A 13,151-nucleotide genomic window follows, 5' to 3' on the forward strand; every position below is an offset into this window, starting at 1 on the left:
AAAATTGTTTCTGAGATTCATGTAAATGAAACTATTAATATACTGGTGTTCTTTCCAAAGCCTCATTCATCTAAAAGGGAGCCCAGGATACCATTGTTGGATGTGAAGACAGTACTATCATACTATTCAGATAAAGAGTTTTAAGTCTTCTTCTAAGTTATTTGTTTCATATGCTGGTAAATCAAAGGGAAAGACATTTCATCTCAGTTTCTGTCTAGGTGGGTTAGACAGTACATTGAAGAGTGTTATAGACGGAGGAGCTTCTCTTCCCATTCCTACTCCGCTTAGAGTTCATTCTACTAGGGCAGTAGCTATAGCTACAGCTTTTATAAACACATTCCCTTGAGATATGCAAAGCTGCTACGTAGATTACTATTCACTTTTGTGAAGCCTTGCACTTTGGATATGGCATCCAAGTTGGATGCCCAGTTTGGTAGAGTGTTACTCCAATCCTTGTTTAATTAGAACTCTGCACCTTTCCATCCAGTTTACTGCACTGCTTGTCAAACTACCCCAAAAGTGGGAATATGTAGAGAATACTCAAAGAAGAAATGAAGGTTACCTGTTTGTAACCAGAGTTCTTTGAGATGGACTCTGCATATTCATACCCCCTCCACCTTCTCCATTCCTCCAGAGTCCGTATTAAAATATCAGTAGTTTTCCGCTTTAGCGGTGGAAGAAACCGAGGTGGTAACGGTGCCACACCCCCTTTATACTCATATGCTCAAAACACACTTGAGCACTAGGCAGGAGGGTGGGGAAGCATGGTCACTTATTGGTCACTGCTACTAATTTCCACTGTCCTGCTGCAAGGGTTGGTGTAGGTCCCCAGAGAGTGAATATGCAGAGTTAACTTGAAGAACTCTGTTACAAGTAAGTTACCTTCATTTATTTTCATGACCAAAACAAGCTGCAGGGGCCCAAAGGCCTTTCCCCTTATGTTTCGTTCTGCCTGTTCTAGGACCAGCCCCAGGAACCAAATTCCTTCCTGAAGCTCCCCTCCAACTAAGCCATCTCAGTTCTTTATAGGAATCACCCACCCCTTCCTAGCTGGATCTGATAATCAAATAGGGGTAAGATCACCATGTTACACCAATATTAAAGTGCTTGTACTAACCTTCCTTACAGTCCACCATCTGCACCTCTTCACTGTACTCTGTGCTTGGGCCTGTAGTGCAAATTTCAAAGCCTACTGGCAGGTTCCCTTGATTTTGACAAAATCCTGTTCCTTAAGATTTTGAGTGTTCATTGAGATCTTTAGGTAACTGCAGCTGTATTCTTTTTTAAAATTTGTAAATGGAAGTTTTCTATGTAGTGTTGATATCTTTTAATGTTTGGTTTTTAATGGTCAGTGTTTGGAGGTTATATTAGAGTAAGTGACTACAGTATGTTCATGTTCGATTAAAAAAGAACTAGTGTAAAGGGTGAAAAGGACCCTGTGATTAGGGACTGTGACTTTCAATATCTGGCTCTTAAAGAGGGAACACAAATGTTCCTTGAAAATCACGTGCTTTACCAAAAGATCCGTTTCTTGGAGAGCTCCACTTATAACAATTTGCCTTTAGATGTTTTGTGTTTTGCAAATAATGATCTTTGTACTTATTGTCATGTGTCTAAAATAAAAATACAATCCAAAAGTTATGCCCCTTTCATCTTTGACAAATGGGATTGTGTTTAAGGTGGATGACGCCATCAAGATTGCAGAGGCTCTTCTTTCTGACTTGTCTGGATTTCAAACATTCCGTCAAAATGCAGATGATCTTTTAGAACAGTTTAAGGTTTACGAACAAGAACAATTTGATGGTTGGTCCAGGGACATTCAGTCAGGTTTGTCGAATCCCCGGTCAGGACTTTGGTAAGTATAGAATATTGTACGCAGTAAGAACTATTCCCAAAATCTGTATTACAGTGTAATCTAAAAAGAGCTGATGAAGACCTGTACAGTGATGCTCTGGTGTAGAAGAGAGAATAAATAAGAGAAATAAAATAAGGCAGTTCATAGCCACTTCAATGTTGTGGATTGTATCAGACTTGGTTGGTAAAGCAAAATGAAATATGTTTGGGAATATTTTTATTATTATTTTTATTTGTTATTTGTGTTACAGTAGTTCTTAGAGACTGAATGAGATTGGAGTCCCATTGTGCTAACTGCTGGACAAATATAGGATAACAGGTAGTCAGTGTCCCTTAGAGCTCACAATCTAGATAGACAAGGCAGACAGAAGATGAATTGATGAAAGCCATTAAAATACTCATTCATGAGATTATCTTTAAAATCATGAGATTTTAAAAAAAATGTGGGAGTAGCCAGTTCTTTTTATTTACCTTCTGTTTTTTTGAAGCCTTAAGACACACTTGGGTTATTCTTCCAAGCTTTCCTCTGCAGACATGAGGGCTACCAACTTAATTTAAAAAAAATGAAAGATGAGATTCTTACATACCGGTATTCACCTGAGAGTTGGCAACAGTGAAGAGTTACAACAAACAAGCCAGATGAATAGTGTGATGCCTGACAAGGTTTTGCTTTTTGTTAGGCTTTTTTTAAAATGGGTTTGTTGAGAGAGGATTAGCTAAATTGAAAACAAGAGAGAGGAGGCATTGAAGAGAGGGAGGCAAGGGTAATGAGGCAGAGGAAAGAGGGTGAGAAAAGGAGGAAGGGGAGCATGGAGGGCAGAAGGAATAAAGCTGAAGAGAAATGACTGAGGAGCGCTGGGAGAGGGTCGATACAAACAGCCAATTAGCACAGGAGTGAGATTGTCAAGTGCAAAAACTGAAGATAGTCTGATGCCAGTATTAGTATCTGACAATATGCTGCAAATGCTTCTGCTAGCTTGAGTCTCTGGCCCTTGGGCTGGTTCTCATAGGGTATGTCTACACTACGAAATTAGGTCGAATTTATAGAAGTCGGTTTTTTTGAAATCGGTTTTATATATTCGAGTGTGTGTGTCCCCACAGAAAATGCTCTAAGTGCATTAAGTGCATTAACTCGGCGGAGCGCTTCCACAGTACCGAGGCAAGCGTCGACTTCTGGAGCGTTGCACTGTGGGTAGCTATCCCACAGTTCCCGCAGTCTCCGCTGCCCATTGGAATTCTGGGTTGATATCCCAATGCCTGATGGGGCTAAAACATTGTCGCGAGTGGTTCTGGGTACATATCGTCAGGACCCCGTTCCCACCCTCCCTCCCCCCGTGAAAGCAAGGGCAGACAATCATTTCGCGCCTTTTTTGTCTGCTGCCAGCCAAAGATGTAAAGGATAGATGGAGTGGGTCAGAACAAGAAATAGACCAGATTTGTTTTGTACTCATTTTCCTCCTCCCCTGTCTAGATCACACTGCAGTCAGTCACAGAGAAGGCGCAGCGAGGTTAATCTAGCCATGTATCAATCAGAGGCCAGGCTAACCTCCTTGTTCCAATAACAACGATAACTTTGGTGCACCATTTCTTATTGGAACCCTCCGTGCAGTCCTGCCTGAAATACTCCTTGATGTACAGGCACACCCTTTGTTGATTTTAGCTCCCTGAAGCCAACCCTGTAAGCCGTGTCGTCAGTCGCCCCTCCCTCCGTCAGAGCAACGGCAGACAATCGTTCCGCGCCTTCTTTCTGTGCGGACGCCATACCAAGGCAAGCATGGAGGCCGCTGAGCTCATTTTGGCAATTAGGAGCACATCAACCACCACACGCATTATCCAGCAGTATATGCAGCACCAGAACATGGCAACGCGATACCGGGCGAGGAGGCGACGTCAGCGCGGTCCCGTGAGTGATCAGGACATGGACACAGATTTCTCTGAAAGCATGGGCCCTGCCAATGCATGCATCATGGTGCTAATGGGGCAGGTTCATGCTGTGGAACGCCGATTCTGGGCTCGGGAAACAAGCACAGACTGGTGGGACCGCATAGTGTTGCAGGTCTGGGACGATTCCCAGTGGCTGCGAAACTTTCGCATGCGTAAGGGCACTTTCATGGAACTTTGTGACTTGCTTTCCCCTGCCCTGAAGCGCATGAATACCAGGATGAGAGCAGCCCTCACAGTTGAGAAGCGAGTGGCGATAGCCCTGTGGAAGCTTGCAACGCCAGACAGCTACCGGTCAGTTGGGAATCAATTTGGAGTGGGCAAATCTACTGTGGGGCTGCTGTGATGCAAGTAGCTCACGCAATCAAAGATCTGCTGATATCAAGGGTAGTGACCCTGGGAAATGTGCAGGTCATAGTGGATGGCTTTGCTGCAATGGGATTCCCTAACTGTGGTGGGGCCATAGACGGAACCCATATCCCTATCTTGGCACCGGAGCACCAAGCCGCCGAGTACATAAACCGCAAGGGGTACTTTTCGATAGTGCTGCAAGCTCTGGTGGATCACAAGGGACGTTTCACCAACATCAACGTGGGATGGCCGGGAAAGGTGCATGACGCTCGCATCTTCAGGAACTCTGGTCTGTTTCAAAAGCTGCAGGAAGGGACTTTCTTCCCAGACCAGAAAATAACTGTTGGGGATGTTGAAATGCCTATATGTATCCTTGGGGACCCAGCCTACCCCTTAATGCCATGGCTCATGAAGCCGTACACAGGCAGCCTGGACAGTGGTCAGGAGCTGTTCAACTACAGGCTGAGCAAGTGCAGAATGGTGGTAGAATGTGCATTTGGACGTTTAAAGGCGTGCTGGCGCAGTTTACTGACTCGCTTAGACCTCAGCGAAACCAATATTCCCACTGTTATTACTGCTTGCTGTGTGCTCCACAATATCTGTGAGAGTAAGGGGGAGACGTTTATGGCGGGGTGGGAGATTGAGGCAAATCGCCTGGCTGCTGGTTACGCGCAGCCAGACACCAGGGCGGTTAGAAGAGCTCAGGAGGGCGCGGTACGCATCAGAGAAGCTTTGAAAACCAGTTTCATGACTGGCCAGGCTACAGTGTGAAAGTTCTGTTTGTTTCTCCTTGATGAAACCCCCCGCCCCTTGGTTCACTCTACTTCCCTGTAAGCTAACCACCCTCCCCTCCTCCCTTTAATCATTACTTGCAGAGGCAATAAAGTCATTGCTGCTTCACAGTCATGCATTCGTTATTCATTCATCACACAAATAGGGAGATGACTACCAAGGTATCCCAGGAGGGGTGGTGGAGGAGGGAAGGAAAATGCCACACAGCACTTTAAGCACAGCACTTTAAAAGTTTACAACTTTAAAATTTATTGAATGACAGCCTTCTTTTTTTTGGGCAATCCTCTGTTGTGGAGTGGCTGGTTGGCCGGAGGCCCCCCCACCGCATTCTTGGGCGTCTGGGTGTGGAGGCTATGGAACTTGGGGAGGAGGGCGGTTGGTTACAGAGGGGCAGCAGTGGCAGTCTGTGCTCCAGCTGCCTTTGCTGCAGCTCAACCATACACTGGAGCATTCTTGTTTGGTCCTGCAGCAGCCTCAGCATTGAATCCTGCCTCCTCTCATCACGCTGCCGCCACATTTGAGCTTCAGCCCTGTCTTCAGCCCGCCACTTACTCTCTTCAGCCCGCCACTTACTCTCTTCAGCCCTCCACCTCTCCTCCCGGTCATTTTGTGCTTTCCTGCACTCTGACATTATTTGCCTCCACACATTCGTCTGTGCTCTGTCAGTGTGGGAGGACAGCATTAGCTCGGAGAACATTTCATCTCGAGTGCGTTTTTTTTTCTTTCTAAGCTTCACTAGCCTCTGGGAAGGAGAAGATCCTGTGATCATTGAAACACATCCAGCTGGTGGAGAAAAAAAAAGGGACAGCGGTATTTAAAAAGACACATTTTATAAAACAGTCGCTACACTCTTTCAGGGTAAACCTTGCTGTTAACATTACATACATAGCACATGTGCTTTCGTTACAAGGTCGCATTTTGCCTCCTCCCACCGCGTGACTACCCTCTCAACCTTCCCCCCTCCCTGTGGCTAACAGCGGGGAACATTTCTGTTCAGCCACAGGCAAACAGCCCAGCAGGAATGGGCTATACTGAGTGTCCCTGAAGAAAAGCACCCTATTTCAACCAGGTGACCATGAATTATATCTCACTCTCCTGAGGATAACACAGAGAGAGAGAGAACGGATTTTGGTTGAATGCCAGAAAACATACACTGCAATGTTTTGTTCTACAGTGATTCCCGAGTATGTGTTACTGGCCTGGAGTGATAAAGTGTCCTACCATGAAGGACGAAATAAGGCTGCCCTCCCCAGAAACCTTTTGCAAAGGCTTTAGGACTACATCTAGGAGAACCGCAAATGCCAGGGCAAAGTAATCCTTTCACATGCTTGCTTTTAAACCATGTATAGCATTTTAAAAGGTACACTCACCAGAGGTCCCTTCTCCGCCTGCTGGGTCCAGGAGGCAGCCTTGGGTGGGTTCGGGGGGTACTGGCTCCAGGTCTAGGGTGAGAAACAGTTCCTGGCTGTCGGGAAAACCGGTTTCTCCGCTTGCTTGCTGTGAGCTATCTACAACCTCCTCCTCATCATCATCTTCTTCGTCCCCAAAACCTGCTTCCGTATTGCCTCCATCTCCATTGAAGGAGTCAAACAACACGGCTGGGGTAGTGGTGGCTGAACCCCCTAAAATGGCATGCAGCTCATCATAGAAGCGGCATGTTTGGGGCTCTGACCCAGAGCGGCTGTTCGCCTCTCTGGTTTTCTGGTAGGCTTGCCTCAGCTCCTTCAGTTTCACGCGGCACTGCTTCGGGTCCCTGTTATGGCCTCTGTCCTTCATGCCCTGGGAGATTTTCACAAAGGTTTTGGCATTTTGAAAACTGGAACGGAGTTCTGATAGCACGGATTCCTCTCCCCAAACAGCGATCAGATCCCGTACCTCCCGTTCGGTCCATGCTGGAGCTCTTTTGCGATTCTGGGACTCCATCATGGTCACCTGTGCTGATGAGCTCTGCATGGTCACCTGCAGCTTGCCACGCTGGCCAAACAGGAAATGAGATTCAAAAGTTCGCGGTTCTTTTCCTGTCTACCTGGCCAGTGCATCTGAGTTGAGAGTGCTGTCCAGAGCGGTCAGAATGGAGCACTCTGGGATAGCTCCCGGAGGCCAATACCATCGAATTGTGTCCACAGTACCCCAAATTCGAGCTGGGAACGTCGATTTAAGCGGTAATCCACTTGTCAGGGGTGGAGTAAGGAAATCGATTTTAAGAGCCCTTTAAGTCGAAATAAAGGGCTTCACTGTGTGGACGGGTGCAGGTTTAAATCGATTTAACGTTGCTAAATTCGACCTAAAGTCCTAGTGTAGACCAGGGCATAGAGTAATAGACTTTAAGGCCCTCTCCATTCCATGAGCAAAAATGACTGAGGAACTCTGGTGTCCCCAGAGGTGGAGAGTCCTCTCTGCATAGTTCTTGGTATAGGGGATTTGTGGCTCATCTTTTCTTCCCCCACCAGTATTGCTGTGTCTGATGCAAATGTTTCTGTATCTGCTGCTGGTGGTCTGAGTCTCTGATCCTCAGGCTGGCTCTGCCCTGGAGTTTCTCTCTTCCTCCATCTCACATGGCTGAGTGTCACGTGAGCCCTGTCACATTCAGACTGGCAGTCCCCTTGCATGGTTGTGAATCCAAAGAGTGCTCAGAGTAGCCCTGGATGGAAACTAAAGAAACAATGTGTATTATAACATGCCTGACAATCTTCTGAGTAAAAACAAATGTTAAAATGAAATTCTGTTATGTCTTGCCCTTGTTGCTAGTCTTCAGAGGTTTTGGATAGTAATAGAGGTGACTGGATTAACATCAAGAATCATAGAATGAACAACTTCAAAATAAAAAATAGTCAGAAAAAAGTAAATGTTATCCAGCATTTTGGAAAGGATCCTGGACAAATCATACTTGGTAATTTTTAATATTAATTTTGGTTTAGCATGCAAGCTAGTAGTCCTATTATGGAGTTGGATCATTGTGATGGAGAATTAAAAATACATTATTCAGATCGTTTGGTGACTCTCCTAAGAGAAGTACGTCAATTATCTGCACTTGGCTTTGTTATTCCTGCTAAAATACAGCAAGTTGCAAACACTGCACAAAAATTCTGCAAGCAAGCAGTTATCCTCAAGCAGGTATGAGATAATAAACCATAACCACTATCTGTACTGATTTCTATGCATTAATGGTAGCGTAGTTCCAGACCATTATATTGTCATTTGATTATCAGGCTAATAAGCTTTCTGCTATAACCCTTTATCTTTATTAAAGCTACAGTGTGTTTCTTGAACAATTTAAAAACATTAAATGATGATAATATTGGAAATAAATTTAATCCTAAAAACTGAACAAAAATAAAGAAATAGACACACATAAATGTTTAGTGCAGTATTAAAAATTAACCTGTTTTTGAAATTGACTATGAGACATTACAATAAAGAGAGCCATTTGCAATTTTCCACTTAAGGTAAATATAGCCTTTTTAGGTGCAAATTTATAATTGCTAGGGCCAGCCACTAAAGGGAGACATGATCACATGCTCTAAAATGGTGTATTATATATACTTGCTAAATATCTTATTAAAAATCATATTGATAAAGTGTAAGTCTTGAAAATATTGGAATTGGCAATACTCTCAGGAATATATTGGAAGTATTAAAAACTATTGGCATATAAATGGAAATATGCTGCTTATCGTAAATCCTATTTGTTTCATAGGTGGCACATTTTTACAATTCAATTGATCAACAGATGATTCAGAGTCAGAAGCCAATGATGTTACAGTCTGCCTTAGCATTTGAACAGATAATTAAGGTAAAGGAATCCTTCTTTGTTGCTTTAAGCTTTGGCAATGTATTTCATGTGCCCTTATCTTTTTGTGATTATTTATTAGCCTGTTGATTTTATAACTGCAACTTTTTAGTGACCAAGAACGTCTCTTTCATCTGCATTTAGCTAGACAATTATGACCATTTCTTTCAGATACGGTTCTTTCCACAGTTACTTATGCTTTTTTTACCTTCATATTTGATTATTATAATGTGCTTTTTATCCTTAAAGACCAGTTGGAAGCTACAGATGGGGCAGAATGTGGCTGTGTGCTTCAGTAATGGTGGTGGTATGAAAAATATTACAGCTGTTCTCAGAAATTTGCACTGGTTTCCTATTTACTTTCAGGTGCAATTCAAGAACTGTAAAGCACTATATGATTTGGGTCCTGGTTTTCCAAGAGGCTCTCTATTTATTACTATGACTATTGAGGTCAACTGAGGACAGGCCTCAGCTTTGAACATTTTGGGGCTGGAGGCAGATTACTCTTCTTGAAGTGCTCATGAGTGCTCTTCCTGTAAGCTCAAAATAGCTTGGTTTTGTTGCCTTTTAGGGCATTTTGTAAGGTCCACATAGTTACCGAGGCCTTTGCTTGGTGTGTATGTGTGTGGTGGGGAGGCTTGCAGGTGATGCCTATAAGGACCAACTTGGGGTAAAAGTGTAATTTCTTATATCTTGACAAATCATGTATATTATTTTTAATTTAATTTAATTTAAATTTAATTTTTAATTTTAATTTATTATTTTTAATTTTCTGCAACCCCTTTCTTTTTTAACAGTTTTTGTCTATTTAGTACATATGAGATATATATATATAAGGTGTTTATTCTTGAAATGAAATTAATTAAAAGGAATAGTTTAGCTCTTACGTCTCTAAAAACATAGATCATCAAAAAATGTGGCTTTTGGAATTCTCTCCCTCTTTAGGTTTATGATTTCTGAGACTATTTGGACTGTTTGAAAATAAACAGCTTATAATTTTAGATGAAAAATTAAAAATTCTCTATATGCATTTGTTTTTTCACTTATGGATACTATTTGTTACTGTGGGTTAATGGTCAAAGACTTTAATATTTTTGTTTTGTGAACAAAGTGTTGGTTTACAGTCATTTAAGAAGAAGCTCACCATTTTTTAAAGGAAGTACTAGAAACTTATTTTAAGGAGTTTGAAATATAGATTTTTAGAAAGTGTCCAAATTCGTGACATTCATGTATTTTTTTCTTTTCTTCCTTCCCATCCCCTACTTTAAAGGGATATTATCACTTTAAAACTTTACCCTATTGTCTGAATTTATTTAACATAGCATTGGTACAGATAACTCTTGAGATTACTATAAGAGAAAGACTGAAGAATTTTTTCCTCTATTTTTGCTGTTTATTTACTTTATTCATTGACAAACATTCTGTACATCATGAGTTTCACTGTATCCTGGCTATAGTCTGGTATGATCCTCTGTTCTGCTTGGGCCCCTTTATGCTATGAAAAGGGCCTGAGTGCTGCAAAGAGGCTCTAAGAGCCCCATATGTAATTAAGGAAGGTTCCCCAGTGCAAGCACTGTTGAAGGCAGCTGGAACGGGGCCTCCAGAGAACTCCTCACAAGCCCTGGCATAGCTGGGGACTGGAGGGACATGTCAGGGGTGGGGTCACAGCATGCGGTGCTGCGGAGATTGGAGGCCACTGTGGCTCATAGGGCAGTCTGGGGAGGCTGCTATAACTTAGACAGTCTTCCAGGACTAACTGCAGGTTGCAGTGGAGGTCTCTCCAGCCACCAGAATGGCCCAGGATTGGAGGGCACAAAGATGGCTTAAAGCCATTATGTCCCGTCCTCCCCGCCCCCCCACCCCGGGCTTCAGATCATGTGCTGCATCTCTTAAGTCCGGAATGTATTCAAAATCTCATGCAAGCATAGCCCTTCTTCTATAATTTTTAAAATATAACCTTAGCATGATATGTTCCAAAACCAAGGAAAAATACAAAAATGCCTATGTCATCCAGATAAACTGCAAGTCAGGTCGTCTGACAATAGGAGTTTTTACAATGTACTTTTAAACAGTTACTACTTTCATGGAGAACGTGTAAATTTGGAGAAGTAACTAGTTGTGGATCAGTTCATGGTTCACTTTGAGCGAAGATGCAAGGGAGCAGAGGGGATGTGTGGCATACCTGTGCCGTCCCAGGCTGTGCGTAGTGGCTAGGCATCTCTGTCAGGTTGGCGGGGAGTGGGCAGAGCTTTGATTTCCCCCTCCCTTAACCCACTCACTGATTTAGTTACACTGGTGTGTTACAGAGCATATGCTGCGACAATATACTCCTTTCTGGAGCTGTAGGGAGACCGTGAGAGAGATTGACTCAAATTCACAAACTCCTTCTGAAGCTGTCCCTTACTGTGGCCTAGATTGCAAACTGATGATTTAGCTCTATATTTGTCTTTAAACCTTGCAACATTTGCTTCTTTATTTTTCCCCCCCAGCATTCGAAAGCTGGCTCTGGGGGAAAGACACAGATAACATGGGATAACCCTAAAGAATTAGAAGCATATATTCAAAAACTACAAGCTGCTGCTGAACGGCTTTCCAGTGAAAACAGAAAACTAAGAAAGTGGCATACTAACTTCATTGAAAAGGTATGTTTTATTAATGAAACTGAAATAACCTTTTCTGGACCGTACTTTCTTCCATTTTCATTGACGACAAATTAATAGTATGATATTTAGCACATTTTAAATTCTTTTTTCTACAGGTTGTAGTTCTCATGAATATTGATCTACTGCGGCAGCAGCAGCGTTGGAAAGATGGACTACAGGAACTTAGATCTGGTTTCGCCAGCCTTGAGTCACAGGCATGATTTAATTATTGTATTGTAGGCTATGAAGTAATTTTCAGTAACGAGGAATTAATAATAAAAATGCAAAGGTGAACTACAAAGCTTTTGTTCCAAAAACCTAAGATCCCAAGGCAGCGTAGGATATATGTGTAGACTTTAAATTTAGACATGCATTTACTTTTTAAATCAGTGGTTTTCAACCTTTTTACACCCAAGATCACTTTTTGAATTTAAGGGTAACCGAGGATCTACCCCACCCCTTCCCTAAAGCCCCACCCCACTCATTCCATCTCCCCCTCTCTCTGTCACTTGCTCTCCCCCACCCTCACTCACTTTCACTGGGCTGGGGTAAGGGGTTGGGGTTCGGGAGGGGGTGTGGGCTCTGGGCTGGGGCTGAGGGGTTCACAGTCTGGAAGGGGGCTCTGGGCTGAGCCTGGGGCAGGGGGCTGAGGTGCAGGAGGGGGTGAGGGGTGCAGGAGGTGGTTCAGGGTGCTGGCTCTGGGACGGGGGTCAGAGCTGGAGATTAGGGTGTAGGAGGGGGTATGGGTGCTGGCTCCTGGAGGGGCTCAGTGCTGGAGTGCAGGAGGGGGTTGAGGGTGCAGGAGGGGGTTTGGGGTGCTAGCTCTGGGAGGGGGCTCAGGGCTGGGGCTTGGGGTGTGGCCTTCCGCCTGGCTGCACGGACCTCAGGCAGCTCCCGGTCAGCGGCACAGCGTGGCTGCCACTGAGGCAGGCTCCCTGCCTACCTTGGCCCCACATGGCTCCTGGAAAGCTCCAACGTGCCCCTTGTGGCCCCAGGGTGGGGGGGTAGCACGTGGCTTGGCGCACTTCCCCTCTCTGCAAGCAATGCCTCCGCAGCTCCCATTGGCCAAAGCTCCCCATTCCTGGCCAATGGGAGCTGTGGGGGTGGTGCTTACAGGTATGAACAGTGTGCGTAGGGAGACCCCTGCCTCCACCCACCCGTGGGGTTGTACTGGTCGCTTCCGGGAGCGGTGTGGGGCCAGGGCAAGTAGGGAGCCTGTCTTAGTGGCAGCCCCACTGTGCAGATGGAGATTGCGATGGACCAGTTGGTGACCACTGTTTTAAATAATGATGAGGGTTTTTTTTTTCTTTCCTTACCTGCCAAGTCCTAATTACACAGTACCATATTTTAACAATAAGAGTTGGTGACACTGCTACTACATAAGCCAAAGCAAGGAATGCTCTTCTTTTGAAATACCATTTAAGTCAATGGGAGTTTTTCTATTGACATCAGATTTGAGGACTTCAGTAGCTCAGACATAGGTGAGAGGTTTTTCGCAGGAGTGGGTGGGTGAGAGTCTGTGGCCTGCGTTGTGCAGGAGGTCAGACTAGATGATCCTAATGGTCCCTTCTGACCTTAATATCTATGAATCAGCAGTTATGGAATTATACACTTAAATGGTTGTGATATCCTTAGCAAATCTGGAATACTATAGTCAGGTGTTTGCAGGTAGGCAAAGGAAATATTCAGCTTGTATTTTCTTTGCAATGTCTGTTACCAACTCCTGAATTGCACAGTATGAATAATGAATAAACTCGCAGTTCTCAAACTTCATTGCACCG

General features: G+C 44.1%; 2 protein-coding genes across 8 annotated transcripts in view; one reads left to right on the forward strand and one right to left on the reverse strand.

The window, feature by feature from the left end:
* The window catches only part of DYNC2H1 (dynein cytoplasmic 2 heavy chain 1), a 407,641-nt gene that overhangs the window by 23,532 nt on the left and 370,958 nt on the right, over positions 1-13,151 (forward strand). For all 7 annotated transcript variants that reach the window (XM_073338445.1, XM_073338455.1, XM_073338435.1 and 4 more), the window contains exons 11-15: positions 1,680-1,855; positions 7,857-8,052; positions 8,636-8,731; positions 11,218-11,370; positions 11,487-11,585. In XM_073338445.1, coding sequence (XP_073194546.1) covers positions 1,680-1,855; positions 7,857-8,052; positions 8,636-8,731; positions 11,218-11,370; positions 11,487-11,585 — 720 coding nt within the window. The remainder of the gene's footprint in view (positions 1-1,679; positions 1,856-7,856; positions 8,053-8,635; positions 8,732-11,217; positions 11,371-11,486; positions 11,586-13,151) is intronic.
* Positions 2,448-7,058, reverse strand: LOC140907168 (uncharacterized). The gene is made up of 3 exons (XM_073332496.1): positions 6,309-7,058; positions 5,262-5,721; positions 2,448-2,451 (listed from the first exon to the last, which is right to left on the reverse strand). Exons 1-3 carry the CDS (start codon positions 6,889-6,891, stop codon positions 2,448-2,450), a joined length of 1,047 nt encoding a protein of 348 aa, XP_073188597.1. The 5' UTR covers positions 6,892-7,058.

The sequence above is a fragment of the Lepidochelys kempii genome, chromosome 1 (genome assembly GCF_965140265.1).
Source record: "Lepidochelys kempii isolate rLepKem1 chromosome 1, rLepKem1.hap2, whole genome shotgun sequence".
In the NCBI taxonomy this organism is placed as follows: Eukaryota; Metazoa; Chordata; order Testudines; family Cheloniidae; genus Lepidochelys; species Lepidochelys kempii.